Source organism: Lycium ferocissimum, chromosome 4, assembly GCF_029784015.1.
Source record: "Lycium ferocissimum isolate CSIRO_LF1 chromosome 4, AGI_CSIRO_Lferr_CH_V1, whole genome shotgun sequence".
In the NCBI taxonomy this organism is placed as follows: Eukaryota; Viridiplantae; Streptophyta; class Magnoliopsida; order Solanales; family Solanaceae; genus Lycium; species Lycium ferocissimum.
This window is the reverse complement of record NC_081345.1, coordinates 26,016,065-26,031,569: the sequence shown is the minus strand read 5'-3', so window position 1 is coordinate 26,031,569 and position 15,505 is coordinate 26,016,065. Positions and strand designations below refer to the sequence as shown.

Here is a 15,505-nt window from a genome sequence, read left to right as displayed (position 1 = left end):
TCAAGGTGTGGAGGTCGAGTATCAGAGTACGTAGAAAGTTATTGGGCCGTGCATATCTCTTTACCGTACTAGGAGTAGTTGTAGCTTTTTACATCTGCTTATTCTTTAATTTCGTTTCTCTTATTATTTTGTTGTTATTACTACCTTTTATTACTATTTCATCTTTCCTTAAGTTGAGGGTTTATCGGAAACAACTTCTCTATCTTTACAAGGTAAGAATAAGGTAACGTATACACTCTCTTACCCCTTCCCCGCGATTAAGCGGACGTTGTTGTTGTACGTACGTACATATTTAATGAATTTATTAACACAAATATCCTATTCAAGCAAAAGTTATTGGGTTTGGTTGAATCTGTAACCGGGCTTCTCACTTCACCCTTGAAATGGCATTTGAACACTATTTCTATCTCTATCGTATTTAGAGTACCCGAGGATCCCACCCGTATAAAGAACTCTTTCACTTAAGACAACCCATGCTCACATTGACCGTAGACGACAAAATAAAAATGGTAGAAAATCTAACACAATACACAAACGTATAATTCCCAAGCTATATTTACATACACTTATTTAAACGAGTCAGAAGAAGCCTAAAGACAAGCAAAAAAATAAATTCAGAATCCAGAGGTAAAGACGAGACAGAAAAGGCCGTACACGATTTGCAGGAAGAAAGAGGGTTACGTTAGGAGTGGGAACAGAGAAAGAATGTCAAATAATTTTACCATCATTACGCTATCATTCATTCTCGATCCACGAAACACAATGTCCAAATATCAGATGTGTAAGGCAAGCGTAGTACTACTACGTATATAGAGCTCACTCTGTTTAAGGGATAGTGACTACTGAACCTAAACATTTTTTGACGCCTTGTTTTCACTTCTTTCTGCATCCCTACTACTACTACTACTATGCCCTTGAAACGGGGGCATAGCTAGGGGTTGTGCGGGGTTGGGGGGGGGTGAGGGGGTTGAGACTTCTGTTCTTACGTACCTATCTTGTTCAGTAGTAACATTTGCTTTTGAGTAGCTCGAGAAACTTTTTTACATGAATAAAGTTTGTTTGGTTTTGGGGACCCCTTTTTAAAGCCTGATTTATGCTACTTTGAAAAGAATCCTCTTTCCCACGGTCAAATTTCAACCAAAAAATCTTACCAGAATTTTTTTTGAAAATTTTCTCCTAATTCAAGTTCTTAGTGATACATCCAAGGTCAAGGTCTAAATTTTGTAACAAATAATCAACATTAGTGTTATATGGAACTCAACATTAGTGTTATATGCAACTCATGTAGATCAATGGAGCTTATGGTCAGTGGCGGAACCAGGATTTTTACCTAGGGGGTTCAAAAGTATGAAGAAGTATATATACAAAGAAGCTAAGGTCGTTCAACATCTACTATATATACATAAAAAAATAATTTTAATCTTGTATATGCACTCTAATTTTCAGCCAAGGGGGTTCATCTGAACCCTTCGAGCCTACCTAGCTCCGCCCCTGATTATGGTGGAGTAGTAAGTATCCTTTCATCTTTAACTGGAGGTATCCAATTCGAGCTGAATGGAGTCGCCTTTGGTAGGAAGCTTTTACTTCCGAAATGAGATTTCCTGGTGCGAAATCAAAGTAGTAGAGCCCCAAAGGAGATAATCGGACAACTGATGCGAAATAAATTAGAAGGATACCCAATATCAACGTATTAATTACTCCCTCTGTCCCAGTTTATGTGATACACTTTCCTTTTTAATCTTTCCCAAATAGAATGATATTTCTATATTTAAAAATAATTTAACTGAAAACTTTTCCTTTTACCCTTAATGAAATGATTAGTTACAACCACACAAATATCTATTGACTTGTTTTAGACCACAAGTTTTAAAAATCTTCCTCCCTTTCTTAAACTCTGTGTCAAGTCAAACTATATCACGTAAATTAAGACGGAGGGAGAGTATGAATTAAGGTTTATGATGAGTTCATTTCCAAGAGCACTTTGTGAAATCACTCTGAATCTGAGTTTCTCAGAGTGATTAAATATTCTTTTAAGTACACAAGCCCGGTATTACGAAATACGAACTTAACACCTAGCTAGTTGATTAAAGGATAACAAATTTAACTTGTACTATACAATAATAAACTTATGAAATCAGATGCTTTTTTCAAACGATTAGTGTTTTAGGCTATTAGGATATCAACGGAAAAATACTAATGTGCATGCGATCAGACAATTAGCTGTTACCAGCTTGCAATTGAACTACTTTTCCAATGTCGATTTAGGTAATAATTGTCTTATCAACTTTGCTTTTTGAATCGAAGACCGAAAATTATTCAAAGTACAGAGAGGGCAACAATTCTTTTAGCAATAAAAATAATATAATCAGCAAAATTTAATATTTGGCAATAACTTAATTTTATTGTTGGCATATATGATGAATCTTTTAAAAATGAACTTTTTTTGTTGCCAAACAATTTAATTTTGTTGCTTATGGTAGTATTGGTATTGTTGCAAAAAAAATCTTTTAGCGATAACAAAAAAGTTATTCTGATAACAAAATTCATGGGAAAAGTTTATGCAACAAAAAAAATGTTATTGCCAAAAGTACTTTTTGTAATAATAGTCTATCTATGGCAATAAAAAAAATTTATTAGCAAATGTCTTCTTTCTTGTAGTGATTGTTGAGATTTTACATGTCTTGTCACGTTAATTTTGGCTCCTACTTGGAGTAATGTTCGTGCAAATAATTTAAGTTGACAATTTGAAATCTTTACTCCCACTAAAAAGTGATTATCAAACAAATTTTTTGACTTTTACGCCCATATTTTTCAATAATTGCTTCTTACCTTTTAATCTGGACACGTACCTTTAAATGACACAAAGCATATCGATTATTGTAATCTTAATCCGATGGACCACTGATCTGTCTCTATTAATTTTCATGAATCTGCTTGAGAATAGTTTTTATAATAACAATTGCAACGCTTCTAACTGTTTTTTGTCTTCAATTTACGAACGATTTCTCATCAGTTTACTAGAGTCTAAAGTACCTGATATAACTCTATATACAATATTGTTTGTTCTATATTGAAAATATTTCTTTTGCTATCCAGAAAACATTTTACTTTATTATAAAACTCATTGACATAAGTAACACAAAAGATAATACGAGACTTATTTAGTCTTATATATGCAGATTCCCGTTCAATTTTTCAGCTAAAAATCAAAGAGTCTATATGCACTTGACTGCCTCACAATTACTTAACAATCTACAGATGAACTAGTCCTTCACAATTATGTTAAGTTTAAATACTCATTATTTTAAAACAGGGAGAGTAATAAATAGTACTTTAATTAGAGTAGTATCATTTAATGTTACTCGCCTATTTATAAAAGAATGAAGGTGATTAGTGTACGACGGTCTCAATTTGGACATTGGTTTATAATTAAAAACTACACAAGAAGTACTATTATAAGTTAAGACTTTTTATAGCAATAAATAGTTAATTAACAATGTACGGAAATAAAGTTATTTGACTCTCCAAATAGTACGACAACGCCATATAAAGTGAAACACGGGAAACATCTGTTTTTAATGTGTCTGAAGGCCTATTAAAAACTACCTATTTCACATTATTTGAAATTAACAGTCCATACATTTTTTCCCCATTAAATCTAGAACTTAGGATGGATGAAATGCAAATAAACACAATGGTAATGACTGTAGAATTTGTAGTGAATGTAGAAAAAGACAACAAAAAAATTAAAGGTGGGAAGAAGTGCATGTAAATAATAAAAAAGCTACACTACTATAAAACAAAATCACATTACAGTACTTCATTTTAGTAAATAGTATTGTCTCACTAGCTCATAGAAGAATCGCATGATATAAGGCGAGATTCTCGCAGGTGAAATGCCAAAGATATCATTCTTTTCATCTGATACACACAAAGCAAAAACGCACATGGACTATAAGGTTAAAATAGCTACATTAAAACACCAAGACACTATTAAATGCAAGCGACTTGTCAATGTAGAGAAATGTTAAAATACCAAATACTGTAATGTGAAAAGACCAAATACAGTCCAACTGGGGTCCTGCATGAATGATACAGTCACAGTAAGATTTTTTTTAATACCTTCAGTTTCATTAAGATGATAATACTCAATTAATTTCATTTTGTATTTCTTAAAGTTTAACTGAGCAAAGAGTTTAAAAAAATATTTTTTGTTGTTGAATATTTTGGTTTTAAACTAAGTATATGTAACGTGCCAAAATGTCTTTGAATCTTGTGATTTTAAAATATGAAATGTGGAAAGCTAAAATTAAATTATATGTTAGTATTATATTCATCATAAAAATTTATACGTGCTTACATTGCGAAATGGTCCAAAGCTGGACCGTTTCACATAGTTCAAGAGCAAATGTGACACTTTTTTCTTGTAAAAAGGCATATATTTGGAAAACTTATGTAGTCCGTGGTAAGGATATATTTGGATCAATCTTGTAATGACAAAGATATATTTGATCTCAACTATTAACTGATACTAATAAATTTGAATTATTTCACATAATTCAAGACAAATTTGGATTCTTTTTTCCATAAGTATTATTTTGTACTTAGTACGTAGACATAAACTCATACAAGGGTACGTACACGTAGATATATATGTATTGAAACCATACTGCAGATGGATGCAGTAGTCCAGTATGCAACAACTGCTTTAAACTCTGAAACAAAAGAATGGGATTTTGATTTTACTACTACTACTAAGAAGTCATTTTCTCTCTTTCCTAATTGATTAAAGAGAAACAGAGAATTGAAAAGGGGACCAAATATCATTCAATGATTTTGCAATCCATTGCTTTATGATTGACGCCTCTCTGACCTATTCTGACCCACTTTCCCCTTAACACTACCAACTCGCCTCTTTACTGTTTCTCTGACTTGTTTAGACGCTGTCCTCTGTACCATTATGCATGCACATTTATTCATTTTCAGGTATAGAATAATGCGCACAATATACACATACGTATATTTACTTATCCCCCTTAATTGTATGCCTCAATAATCTGTGCATCCAGCCTCACAGCTACTGACATTCGTGTGGAGTATTTTACATATAGCAAGGTAGAGGTGCGGCTCATTACACTTTGAAGTATTACGTGTATGGTCAATATGTAAAGCAGATGAAATAGAATTGGATTTTTTGTCCTTTACAAACTTGATTTAGTTTTATGATCTTTTTACAAGAGATCTTCATTTTTTACACATAACAGATCTTAAAAAACACACATAAGAGATCTGAAAAAATCATTTTCTTCTATTCAAATTATAAGAGAGCAAGAGATCCTATTTTCACAAAATTATACAAGACAAGGGTTTAGAGACAGAAAATGCTAGGTGATTTATTTGTATATGCTTAAGTTTTGGTTGGAAAATTTACTTATATCAGTAATATTTGGAGGTAATGCATAGATACTTCCTCAATCCCATTTTATGTGATTGTGTTTGACGAGAATATTTTTGGAACTTGTACTCTAAAACAAGTTATAGACATGTGGGTGATTATAAATGATTTCATTAAGCGTATAATAGAAGTTCAAAGTTAAATTGTTTCATATATACTCCATCCGGTTCAAAATAAGAATCCACTTCGCCTTTTTATTTTTGTCCAAAAGAAATTTCCATTTACAAAATCAAGAAGGAAATAACTTTATTTTTTAGATTTGCCCTGTTTACTCAAAGCAATAAATAAGTAGTAAAAGTCTTATTAATTAAGGACTGTTTATTCAAAATACCTATTTTAGTCTAGAAATTAGTAGTTTCTTGAAGGTGTAAAAAGGTTAAGTGGATACTTATTTTAAACCGGAGGAAGTAGGAATGAATCATTTATTGAATCATTTATTTGAAACAAATTAAAGAAAATATACCGCATGAAATAAGATAAAAATAAAATAGTCGATATATGTTAAAAGATACTGGTATTAATGTGTGGGTACATATGAGTAGAGGAGGGAGATAGAGACCATACTTGGTGTAATCACTGCTTCGTCTGTGTGACCTTCCTTCCTATAATCAGTGCTGTCATTGTCTGCCCGGCATTCAAGGCGGGCTCTCTCTCTTTATTTTAATTTATTACTACTCCCTATATACCCTCTTCATCTCTATATGTCTTTCTGTTTTTTCACTTTCTTTCTTTCCTGTTTTATCTGTTTGTCGTTTTGTTGCCACACTGTTACTGAAGCTTCCCCACCCCACAAACACAAGAGGGGGAAAAGACTTTTCATTTGGGGTGGTCTTTAATTTTTGCCCTTCAAATTAGTGGTCTTTAAATTTTGCCCTTCTCCTAATATTCCGAGATTGTGGCTTTAAACCCAAGCTCAGTTAAAAAATAAAAAAAATAAAAAAATTTGCAAGGCAGAATTTGCAGACCCATGCAAAGGCATAATTTGGCCCTTAAAGGCAGAATTTGCTATTTTGGCAGAAATTTTGACCATATGCAATTTTGCCTTTAAGGCCCTACAAATTTGGCAGAAATTCTGTCCATATGCAAATTGTGCCTTTAAGGCCCAAATTCTGCCTGAAGGACAAAATTTAAAGACCACCATTTTGATGGGAAAACATTAAAGACCACCCCCATCAAAGGATAGTCCTGCAAATTGCCCGGGAAAAAACAAGTGAAACATAAACATGTTATGTTCAATTATGCAGTTACTTATGTCCTGATGAATCTAAACTTGTGCAAAAATATACAGCCCAATTTTTAGGTTTTGTTAACTTATGGGCAGCCCATGCCTAGGGAGAGCCCATGTGCTTTTGCCAAATTTCCAATTGGCTTTAACTACTGGAACCTTTATATAAATAGTTTTTCGGATTCACTGTTTATTTTTTCTAGCCAGTATACATAGATTATATATGATTATACACATACTATGTATGAATTATACATAATTGTACATCCACTGGATATTTAGTTAATTTAAGCGGTTGGATAAAGGCTATTTAGGTTAATTCTTTTAAATTATAAACTAAAACATTCTTTAACATTCTTTGGTGTCCGTCAAAATATTTTAATTTAAGCTCAGCCAATTATTTACAAGAAGATGTAAGCATTTAGAAGTAATTATTGGTGGTAATTTTTCATTTTCTTAATCCAAGTTATGCTGCATGACTTAAATTAAACCTTTTATGCACGGCTTGGATCGACTAATTTCTACTAATCCCTTGCTTTTAGCATCATAGATCCCCGAGATGTCCTTGACATGTTCTTGTGTATGCGGGCTTACTTGAAGAATGCTCTCCAGACCAATGGGCCCATTTTTCTAAATCCACCGGGCAATTTGCACGAATATCCTTCATACGGACTGGTCTTTAATTTTTGGCTCTCAATTGGCTGGTCTTTTTTTTTGGCCCTTCGCTTAAAAAGGTGGTCCCAAAGTTCTCGGTTCAAAACCCAGTAGAGTCAAAAATAATAATAATAATTTCGCAAGGCATAGGTTTCTATTAACCTTTGCCTATTCGGGCGAAATTACATAGAACCTATGCCGGAGACGGCAGATTTTGCCTTGTGAGACAAACTTTTCTGCCGGAGACGACAGACTTTGCCTAAGGCATAACTAAAAGTCTGCCGGAAACGGCAGACTTTGCCTTATAAGGCAGACTTTTAGTTATGCCTTAAGGCTTAGAGCCCGTTTGGCTTAGCTGATTTAAAATGGCTGATAAGCATTTTTTAAGTGCTGAAGCTGATTTAATAGATAAGCAGTGACGTGTTTGGATAAAAGTGCTGAAACTTATAATAAGCAGCTGAAGTGTTTGGCAGAAAAAGTGCTGATAAGTAGGATTTCTATTAAAATGACTTAACTGTCCTTAAGTTGTTTACACTAATAAAAAGTGATTTTCGCATGATTTTCAATTTCAGGTTGATTCAAATATAAAATCATTTGTCTCATTATCTTTATATAAAATTTAAATTATCTTTTTTATATATATCATTTTTATGATAATTTAAAAGATAATAAAAATCTATGATATAACAAATAATAATTTGAATCGTGCAAAGCTTACTTAAAACGTACAAAAATATTTGTATAGAAAAACAAATGCCTAATGAAATTTTGGTTGTTGCTAATTTATTAAAACATTCAACTATAATAAACTCTCGACAGTCAAATCCCGAACTTGGTTAGGGGTTTTATTTCAGCAAAGGTATTTGAGAGATTGCAAAAATAATATTAGGGATAGAATAGTAAAATCTTTGGTCAAACTAAAGTGCTTATAAGCTAAAAAATAATAAGTTAGGAATGGCCACCTTATGACTTATGGCTGATTTTTGCTTATAAGCACTTTTATTTTTTACCAAACGCATAGATAAGCCGAAAAGTGCTTATAAGCTTAAAGTCTGCCGCATAAGATAGACTTTTTGCAAAAGCCTTGCATTGCGATTTTTTTTTTTTTTTGATAGAGCGGAAATTTGAACCAAGAACCTCGGGATATTTTTGGCTACCTTTTTAAGCGAAAGGAAAAAAAATAAAGGAATAACTACATGATATAACAAACAATAGTGGGTATTGACATTTAGTAGCTATAGTTTAATTTAATTACTTCTCATAGCAAATATTTATGTGTTAATACCATTTAGTAACTATATATATATATATACACACACAAAAAATATAATACTCATCCCACTATTCACTTCCAACCCATCTCTCCTATCTCTTTCCCCCTCTTCTCCCCACTACCCGCCGCCGCCACCACGGCCCACCGGAGCTCCGGCGAAATGCCGTGACCTTTTCACCACGCGTCACTTGCCAGGCCCTTCCCTTTTCCCGTTCTTATCCGGCCATATCCTTTTTTCCTTTCTTCTCATAAAACCAACAAGGGAAAAAAAAACTCGATTCTACACCGGAAAAGCACCAAATAGCGATGGATCTAAGCATTGTTAGAAGCAAAAATGAAAAAAAGCTCGGATCTATAATGGATCGAGCATTGTTGGAAGCAAAAACGATAAAAAATGTTGTTGTTGTATTACAGGAATTTTTTTAGGTCACCAAAAATTTTTCCGGTCAGATCTAGAAAAAATGTAGATTTTCAACATTTTTGTTGTATATTTACCGTGTATATAATATTTTTCGCTTGTATTTGTTGTATACATACGAAAAATATGGCGTACTTGTTAATTTTTTGGTGTATCTATGTTGTATCTGATTTTTTCGCTTATATTTGTTATATACATACAAAAAAATATGGCATATTTGTTAATTTTTTGGTGTATTTTATATTCGGGTGTATATGTATTCGGTTTTTTTTAATAGTTGTATTCATGAATACAACAAAATGGAAATTTATGAATACGGATAGTTATATTTACGAATACAGTTGGAAAAAAATTGTTGTATTCCTGAATACAGCTAAAAAAAAAAAAATTGAATACACATGTGGGGCTGAACTGATTTATTTACGAACGTAAATATTGAAACATTAGTTATGCAGCTTGATTAAACCCTAAATGTTTGCCATTTATGTAAAATGCCCAAAAATAAAGACCACCCAAAAGAAGGACAATCCGCGCAAAAAAATGAATCAACCTCCCTGAGCCCATTTTTCTTGACCCAATGCAAGGTGAGACTAGCTGGACGACCCAACCTCAGAGAGTTTCCTCCCGACCAATTTGACTCTATGATAGTAATTAATTAGGTAGTATTTCGAGGTAGAATTCCCCACATGAACACAGTGAACTAGATAAATACAAAAAAAAAAAAAAAAAAAAAAAAAGAGATGCTTTTATTCCATCAAAATTTGAAGTTCTTTCCACATTCATATGATCTCCTATAGACTATAGTAGTTCGGGATGTAATAGAAGCAAATCTTAGGATGACCAATGGGCAGTTGTCAGAAAATTTAGAAAACAAGTCATATTATTATCATCTGATTCAAAGGTTAAAGTTATGTCCAGACAGTTACACAGTTTTATGGCACTGTTCTAACTGTGTTTCTTAATAAATTCTCATTTTTCCTCTCTCTTTTGAGTTTGACACTTGCAAAATATTTTCTCTGTCCAGCTTATTAAGTGGAGTCCGGAGCCTAAAGGGTATAAAAATACACGATTTTTACCAAAAGGGAACGTCTAAAAATTATTATACCAAAAGGGGTATATCGTGGGCTGATCCACGATATACCCCAAAATTCTTTGTCAGACGATTGAAGCAAAAAAAAAAAAAAAAATATTTTACTTGTATAACGTGGGCTGATCCACGTTATACAAGTAAAATTTGTTAACTTGGACTGATCCGTTCTGCCCTAAAATATTTCTTCCGCCGCTTCATTCCATTCTCTTTCGTTCTCTTCCATTCTCCTCCATTGCAAATATTTTGCGTAACCTCCATCTCCTTCTCCTTTTTCTTCTCCTCTATTTTTTTAAACCCTGCAATACGATCTAATTTTTGCGCAACTTCTTCATCTTTATCTATTATTGTTATTTAAATTAAGGTATTTTTTCTAACTCATATAATATTATATATTTATAGTAGATGTAGATCTGTTTGTCTTATATATCTTAATTGTTATTTTTTATTTGTGTTATTTTAATACGTTTGTGTTATTTGTGTTATTTTAATTTGAACTTAAAATATGATTGTTAGAAGCATTATTATAAAAGGTCCGATTTGTTTAGTAGCACTTTTGAAGAAATTTATTGTTATGTTCCATTATTTTTTGTGAATTGTTATATAAAATATACGAATAAAATTTGTTGTTATGTTGTCGTTATTTTTTGTGGATTCTTTTATAAAAGATCTATGGATTGTTATGTTGCTGTTATTTTTGTTAGTTTTGTGGATGTTTGTAAAACGTGGACTGATCCACGTTTTACAAGTATAGATCACTATCTTAAAACATTGTGGAACTGTGGATATTGCCAATAATGGACCGATGATGACATTTTCGGTACAGGAGAAAAGAATTGTGAAATGTGTCATAAAGGATCGAATTTTTTCCTCCCATTTTGTGAATGTTGCTTTGTTTGATGTATTTATGCATTACCATAGTAATTTATAACTGCATAACCTGTAATTTCTTCCCTATGCTCGGAAGTTTGGTATAATTGTGAAACGTGGACAGTTCCACGTTATTCAATATATTTTGTTATGGATTGTTATACAATATATTTTGTTATGGATTGTTATACAATATATTTCATTGTACCTTTAATGTGATATTTATATAGCTAGAAAAGTGAAACTTAATTGATGCCTCAGTAGGCCAAAAAAAAAAAACTTAAAATGTCATGATAATGCTTTATTATATGGGACCTAAGTCTAAGTGGGTAGACAATTATTTTGTCTATACCTTATAGGTATTAATGTGGTCCACTATTAGTGGTTTCTAAATAAGGCGTATGGAAGTTGGCTTTATCTAGCCAGTGCATATTTGTTCTGCTAAAATTGGAATAATATATTTTTTTTAATAGTGAGTTACTCCAAATAGCTTGATGCGGACTTCATTTTTTTTTTTATATAAGGTATGGAGTTTCCACGGGTATGCGTACATCGGGGCGGGGTGTACGATGTGTTAACACTCCGGGAGAAGCATCGATCGGAGGTTTGTGTGGGATGGTTCCTTGACGGGACCGACCGCATGCACATTTCCTCGGCGCGCGAATGCGAATTTTGGAAGCATGTGAGGCGTCATCCTTTTCATCCTCGCATCCTTGACTACTTTGGCTTTGTGTGGATTTAGGGGGAGTAATAGAGGTAGGATGTGTATCATATGATTGGGCGTCATCAATCGCACTTATAGAGAGATGGCGTCTGAGACGCACACCTTTCATCTACGTACGGTGAGGCGACCATCACATTACAAGATATCGAGGTCATGTTTGGCTTGGTTGTTGATGGTTATCCCTTGAATAATCTTAATGCTAGATATATAGATATTGGTGGGTGGCAACAATTGATCCATGAGCTTACTGGTTGGGCACCCGGTCTGGATTGTTTTAATGGTGTTAGTAGGTTAGAAGTACATAAATTAATTGAATATATTAGAGGCTTAGATGACATTACAGATCAGACCCCAGAAATTGATGTGCAACAGCGGGTTAGGTTATACTTGCTATGGCTTTGTGGCGGCACGATATTTCCGGATAAGTCCGGTGACTTACTTAATTTAGATTATTTGCTTGACATGCGTGACCTTAGAGCAATGAGTGGACAAGCTTGGGGAGCGGCTGTTTATTTGTCATATTTCTATACTTGTTTATGCCGCGCTTCGTTGAGGAAAGCCAAGGATGTGTGTGGATTCATTTCCTTATTGCAGGTACGTGACCTTTAAAATTATATAATTTTATTTGGTTGTCCTAGTTGATAGTTATAAGGTTTTTATGTATTTATTTTAATTTTTTAATATAGGTTTGGGCTTGGGAGCGCATTATACCGATGCAGCCACCACCCAGGGCCCTTCCGCCACACACGGCTCTTGCACGAAGGTGGACTCATCGTAAATCCCACGAAAATGAGGCACGTGATGTTTTACTCATATGTAGGGATGTATTGGACAACCTAATAGATGGCCAGGTATTTTATCATAATTATGGTTGTTAATGGCGTTTTGATATAATAGCTACGCTTATGTGTAATTTATTTATTTTATTATCATGTAATTTTATGTTCTTTCTATCGTAGTTTGTGTGGCAGCCTTATTCAGAGGCCATCATCAATAGACTCCACGAGTGGTGTGCGTGGCCGAGATATTTGGATGGTGAAGGTTCCCTTATTTGTGGTATCTATCGAGAGTGGCACATGGTAGACCGCGTTCTCGAGACGGTTTGGTAGGAAGCAACATATTCCGGGTCCATGTGCTGAGATTGATCCTTTTCATTACAAACGTGACAAGCGGTATGCTATAAAAGCGGCGGATCAACAATATTTTACAGAAACAGACTTTTTGTGGGGAAATCGTCGAGAAAGTTTAATTCTGGCCGAGTATGAAACTCAAGACCCAGAGTCACTATCAGCGTATTTTTGTTGGTATCGACGTCACTCGCGCACTTTCATAGGAAATCCTGCGCATAATGTGGATAGAGGATACCAACACATGGCAGGCAGGCATGAGGCACTGGTACGTACATTACATTCCATTAGATGTTTGATCTCTTTATATGTGTCTTAGACCACTATCAAATGTTGCAATTTTTTTTTTTTTAGGCTTTAGGACATCAAGAATCGTACAAGGTTGGCTCGGCGACTATCCAAGATCCAACCAAGTCGATGAAGTGAAGGAAATAGTAGAGATGTTTAGCCACGTTAATACGGAGGCCATAGGCCGTTGCCTCTCTGGGACGATGTTGAGTTTCGCTCCACATTATACACCGCGGCGGTATGATGAGCCGCCTACGTACAAGTGCAACGTCCTAATGTACCAAGACTGCGGCGCGTGGTAGAGGACGCCAAACGGGTAACGACGGGGTCGAGTTCCGTGGATCACCGATTGGTTGATGAGGAAGAGGTTCGTTTTGATCAAGATATGCCCGGCTCAACGATGCTGCCAGAGATGATGATGCATATCACCCAATAATAGATTTTATGTCTAGCTCATTGACGTCTGCTCCCGAGGTTCAATCACCAGCTGTAATCAGAAGTGAGGGGCCTTTTCAGGCATTCGCATCGTCTGGGCCTATTAGCCTCGCAGTTATGGCCCAACGGTTTGGTGGTCGAACAAACGACTCTTATGGGATGAGCGAGGGGTCTTTACACATTCATTTGGACGAGCTCTTCAATTGGGGAGGAGGCGGAGTTTTACCGACGTGAGTATTCTAACCACTCAAATAGCTTGTATCTTGTTTAAAGTAATGGCTACCTTATGTGTCTATATTATTTATTTTGCATAGTCTCCCATGACATTTGATGTTGGATCCTCACACATTCCTGTGCCGGATGTACACACTTTTGAGCCACAGGTTAGCTTTTAATTCAAAGTTTTTGGAGACTTGTGGTTGTTATGTGGTGTTTTGTCTTGGTTGCTTTGGTTGTTTGTGTTGGTATATGGTATTGGAGGAAGTCCTTGTTACAGGGGAGATGCTGCCCGATTTTACGTAGACAATCAAATAATTGGTACGAAAATTTATCAAACAAAAATAACTTCTATTTTTTTTATGGTATTTACAGGATGCAGGTGTGATACAAGAGGAGGTTCACCAACGTAGATCAAAATGAGAGCGTCGGCAAACTCGGTGTGGCACGGGGGGGAAAAAGGGACACTGTAAAAATTAATTTTTTTTGTATAGTGGGTAACTTCATGTTGAAGTATTAGTATGTAAACTTTATTGAATTCGGAAAAGGATGGACAAGTTACTTGTTTTTAATTGCCAATGTCTGTCATTTTTTATTCAATTAAGTTCACCTCGTTTCGCATATTTAATGTGTGTAAAACTCTCAACAAAATTGAATTGGAAAACGTTGGGTGCCAACGTTTTGCAATTCATATTCTTGCAAAACGTTGGCTAATGTGTGTAAAACTCTCAACAAAATTGAATTGGAAAACGTTGGCTGACCAACGTTTTGCAATTCATATTCTTGCAAAACGTTGGCTAATGTGTGTAAAACTCTCAACAAAATTGAATTGCAAAACGTTACCAATAACGTTTTGCAACAATAATTCATATTTTTGCAACAATTCATATTTTGTTGCAACGTTACTGCCAACGTTTTCCTCACGATAATTGATTCGCGCAATAATTGATTCGCGAAATTTTTTTTACGCCAGAGAATCGTTACAGTCGTCAAATCACGCATGCTGCTGTAAAAGTAAAAACGATCAATAATTTGTAAATTTTTTTGTGTAAAATCGCAGAATGCATGAAGTCGTCGAATCTGCCATCCAATCGTCAAATCAAGCGTGTTTTGCGTAAAATGAAATAGTAAAATCCGTGAATCATTAGTTTTATATAAAATCGCAGATTTGTATGTCTCACTGAATTCTACACTTCTCTATTGTAGACTTCATTTTTTACGAACTCTCAACTTAAATACTCGCACTCTCCATTAATTTTTACTTTTGCATTACTTTGAAAATAATATGGCGGAAAATTATGTAAGAGTTAATTTATATTGGGGTGGGGAAGTTGTGTACGAAGAAGGTTCAATTAGATATAACCGTCATCCGGAAGCCGTACAAAGGTTTCCAATTTCCCTCAAATACGATCGTCTACAACATGTTTTCAGAAGCAAAATGGCCATATCTGATCCTAACCTTTCGGTGGTTATCACTGGACGATATCCAACATCAATTACGGCTAGGGGATTTCCCATTTACGGGGAAACTCTTATTTCGGATAGACGACTCCTTATCGTTATTTCTTCGAAGTCCCGATATATTTAGCAATCATATCGGTATAGCCACACTTGACATGTATGCAAGCTTTGAACGCTCTACTAATGTTGAAGCACCCATGACGATGAGTTTGATATTCGGGGTACTACGTATCTTCCCGCTATGAATATTGGGCTTCAAAGAGGTACACTTC

The 15,505-nt window shown here is 34.6% G+C and overlaps 1 protein-coding gene across 1 annotated transcript; it reads left to right on the top strand.

Annotated features, from left to right (window-relative positions):
- The first annotated feature begins 11,804 nt into the window (after positions 1–11,804).
- LOC132053878 (serine/threonine-protein phosphatase 7 long form homolog) lies at positions 11,805–12,789 on the top strand. Its single transcript, XM_059445972.1, has 4 exons — positions 11,805–12,300; positions 12,393–12,557; positions 12,666–12,715; positions 12,777–12,789. Exons 1-4 carry the CDS (start codon positions 11,860–11,862, stop codon positions 12,787–12,789), a joined length of 669 nt encoding a protein of 222 aa, XP_059301955.1. The 5' UTR covers positions 11,805–11,859.
- Positions 12,790–15,505: the final 2,716 nt, after the last annotated feature.

Coding starts and splice junctions, on each gene's coding strand:
- LOC132053878 (XM_059445972.1), top strand. CDS start 11,860: ATGTTTGGCTTGGTTGTTGATGGTTATCCCTTGAATAATCTTAATGCT. Junction 12,301..12,392: donor GATTCATTTCCTTATTGCAG/GTACGTGACCTT, acceptor TTTTTAATATAG/GTTTGGGCTTGGGAGCGCAT. Junction 12,558..12,665: donor ACAACCTAATAGATGGCCAG/GTATTTTATCAT, acceptor TTTCTATCGTAG/TTTGTGTGGCAGCCTTATTC.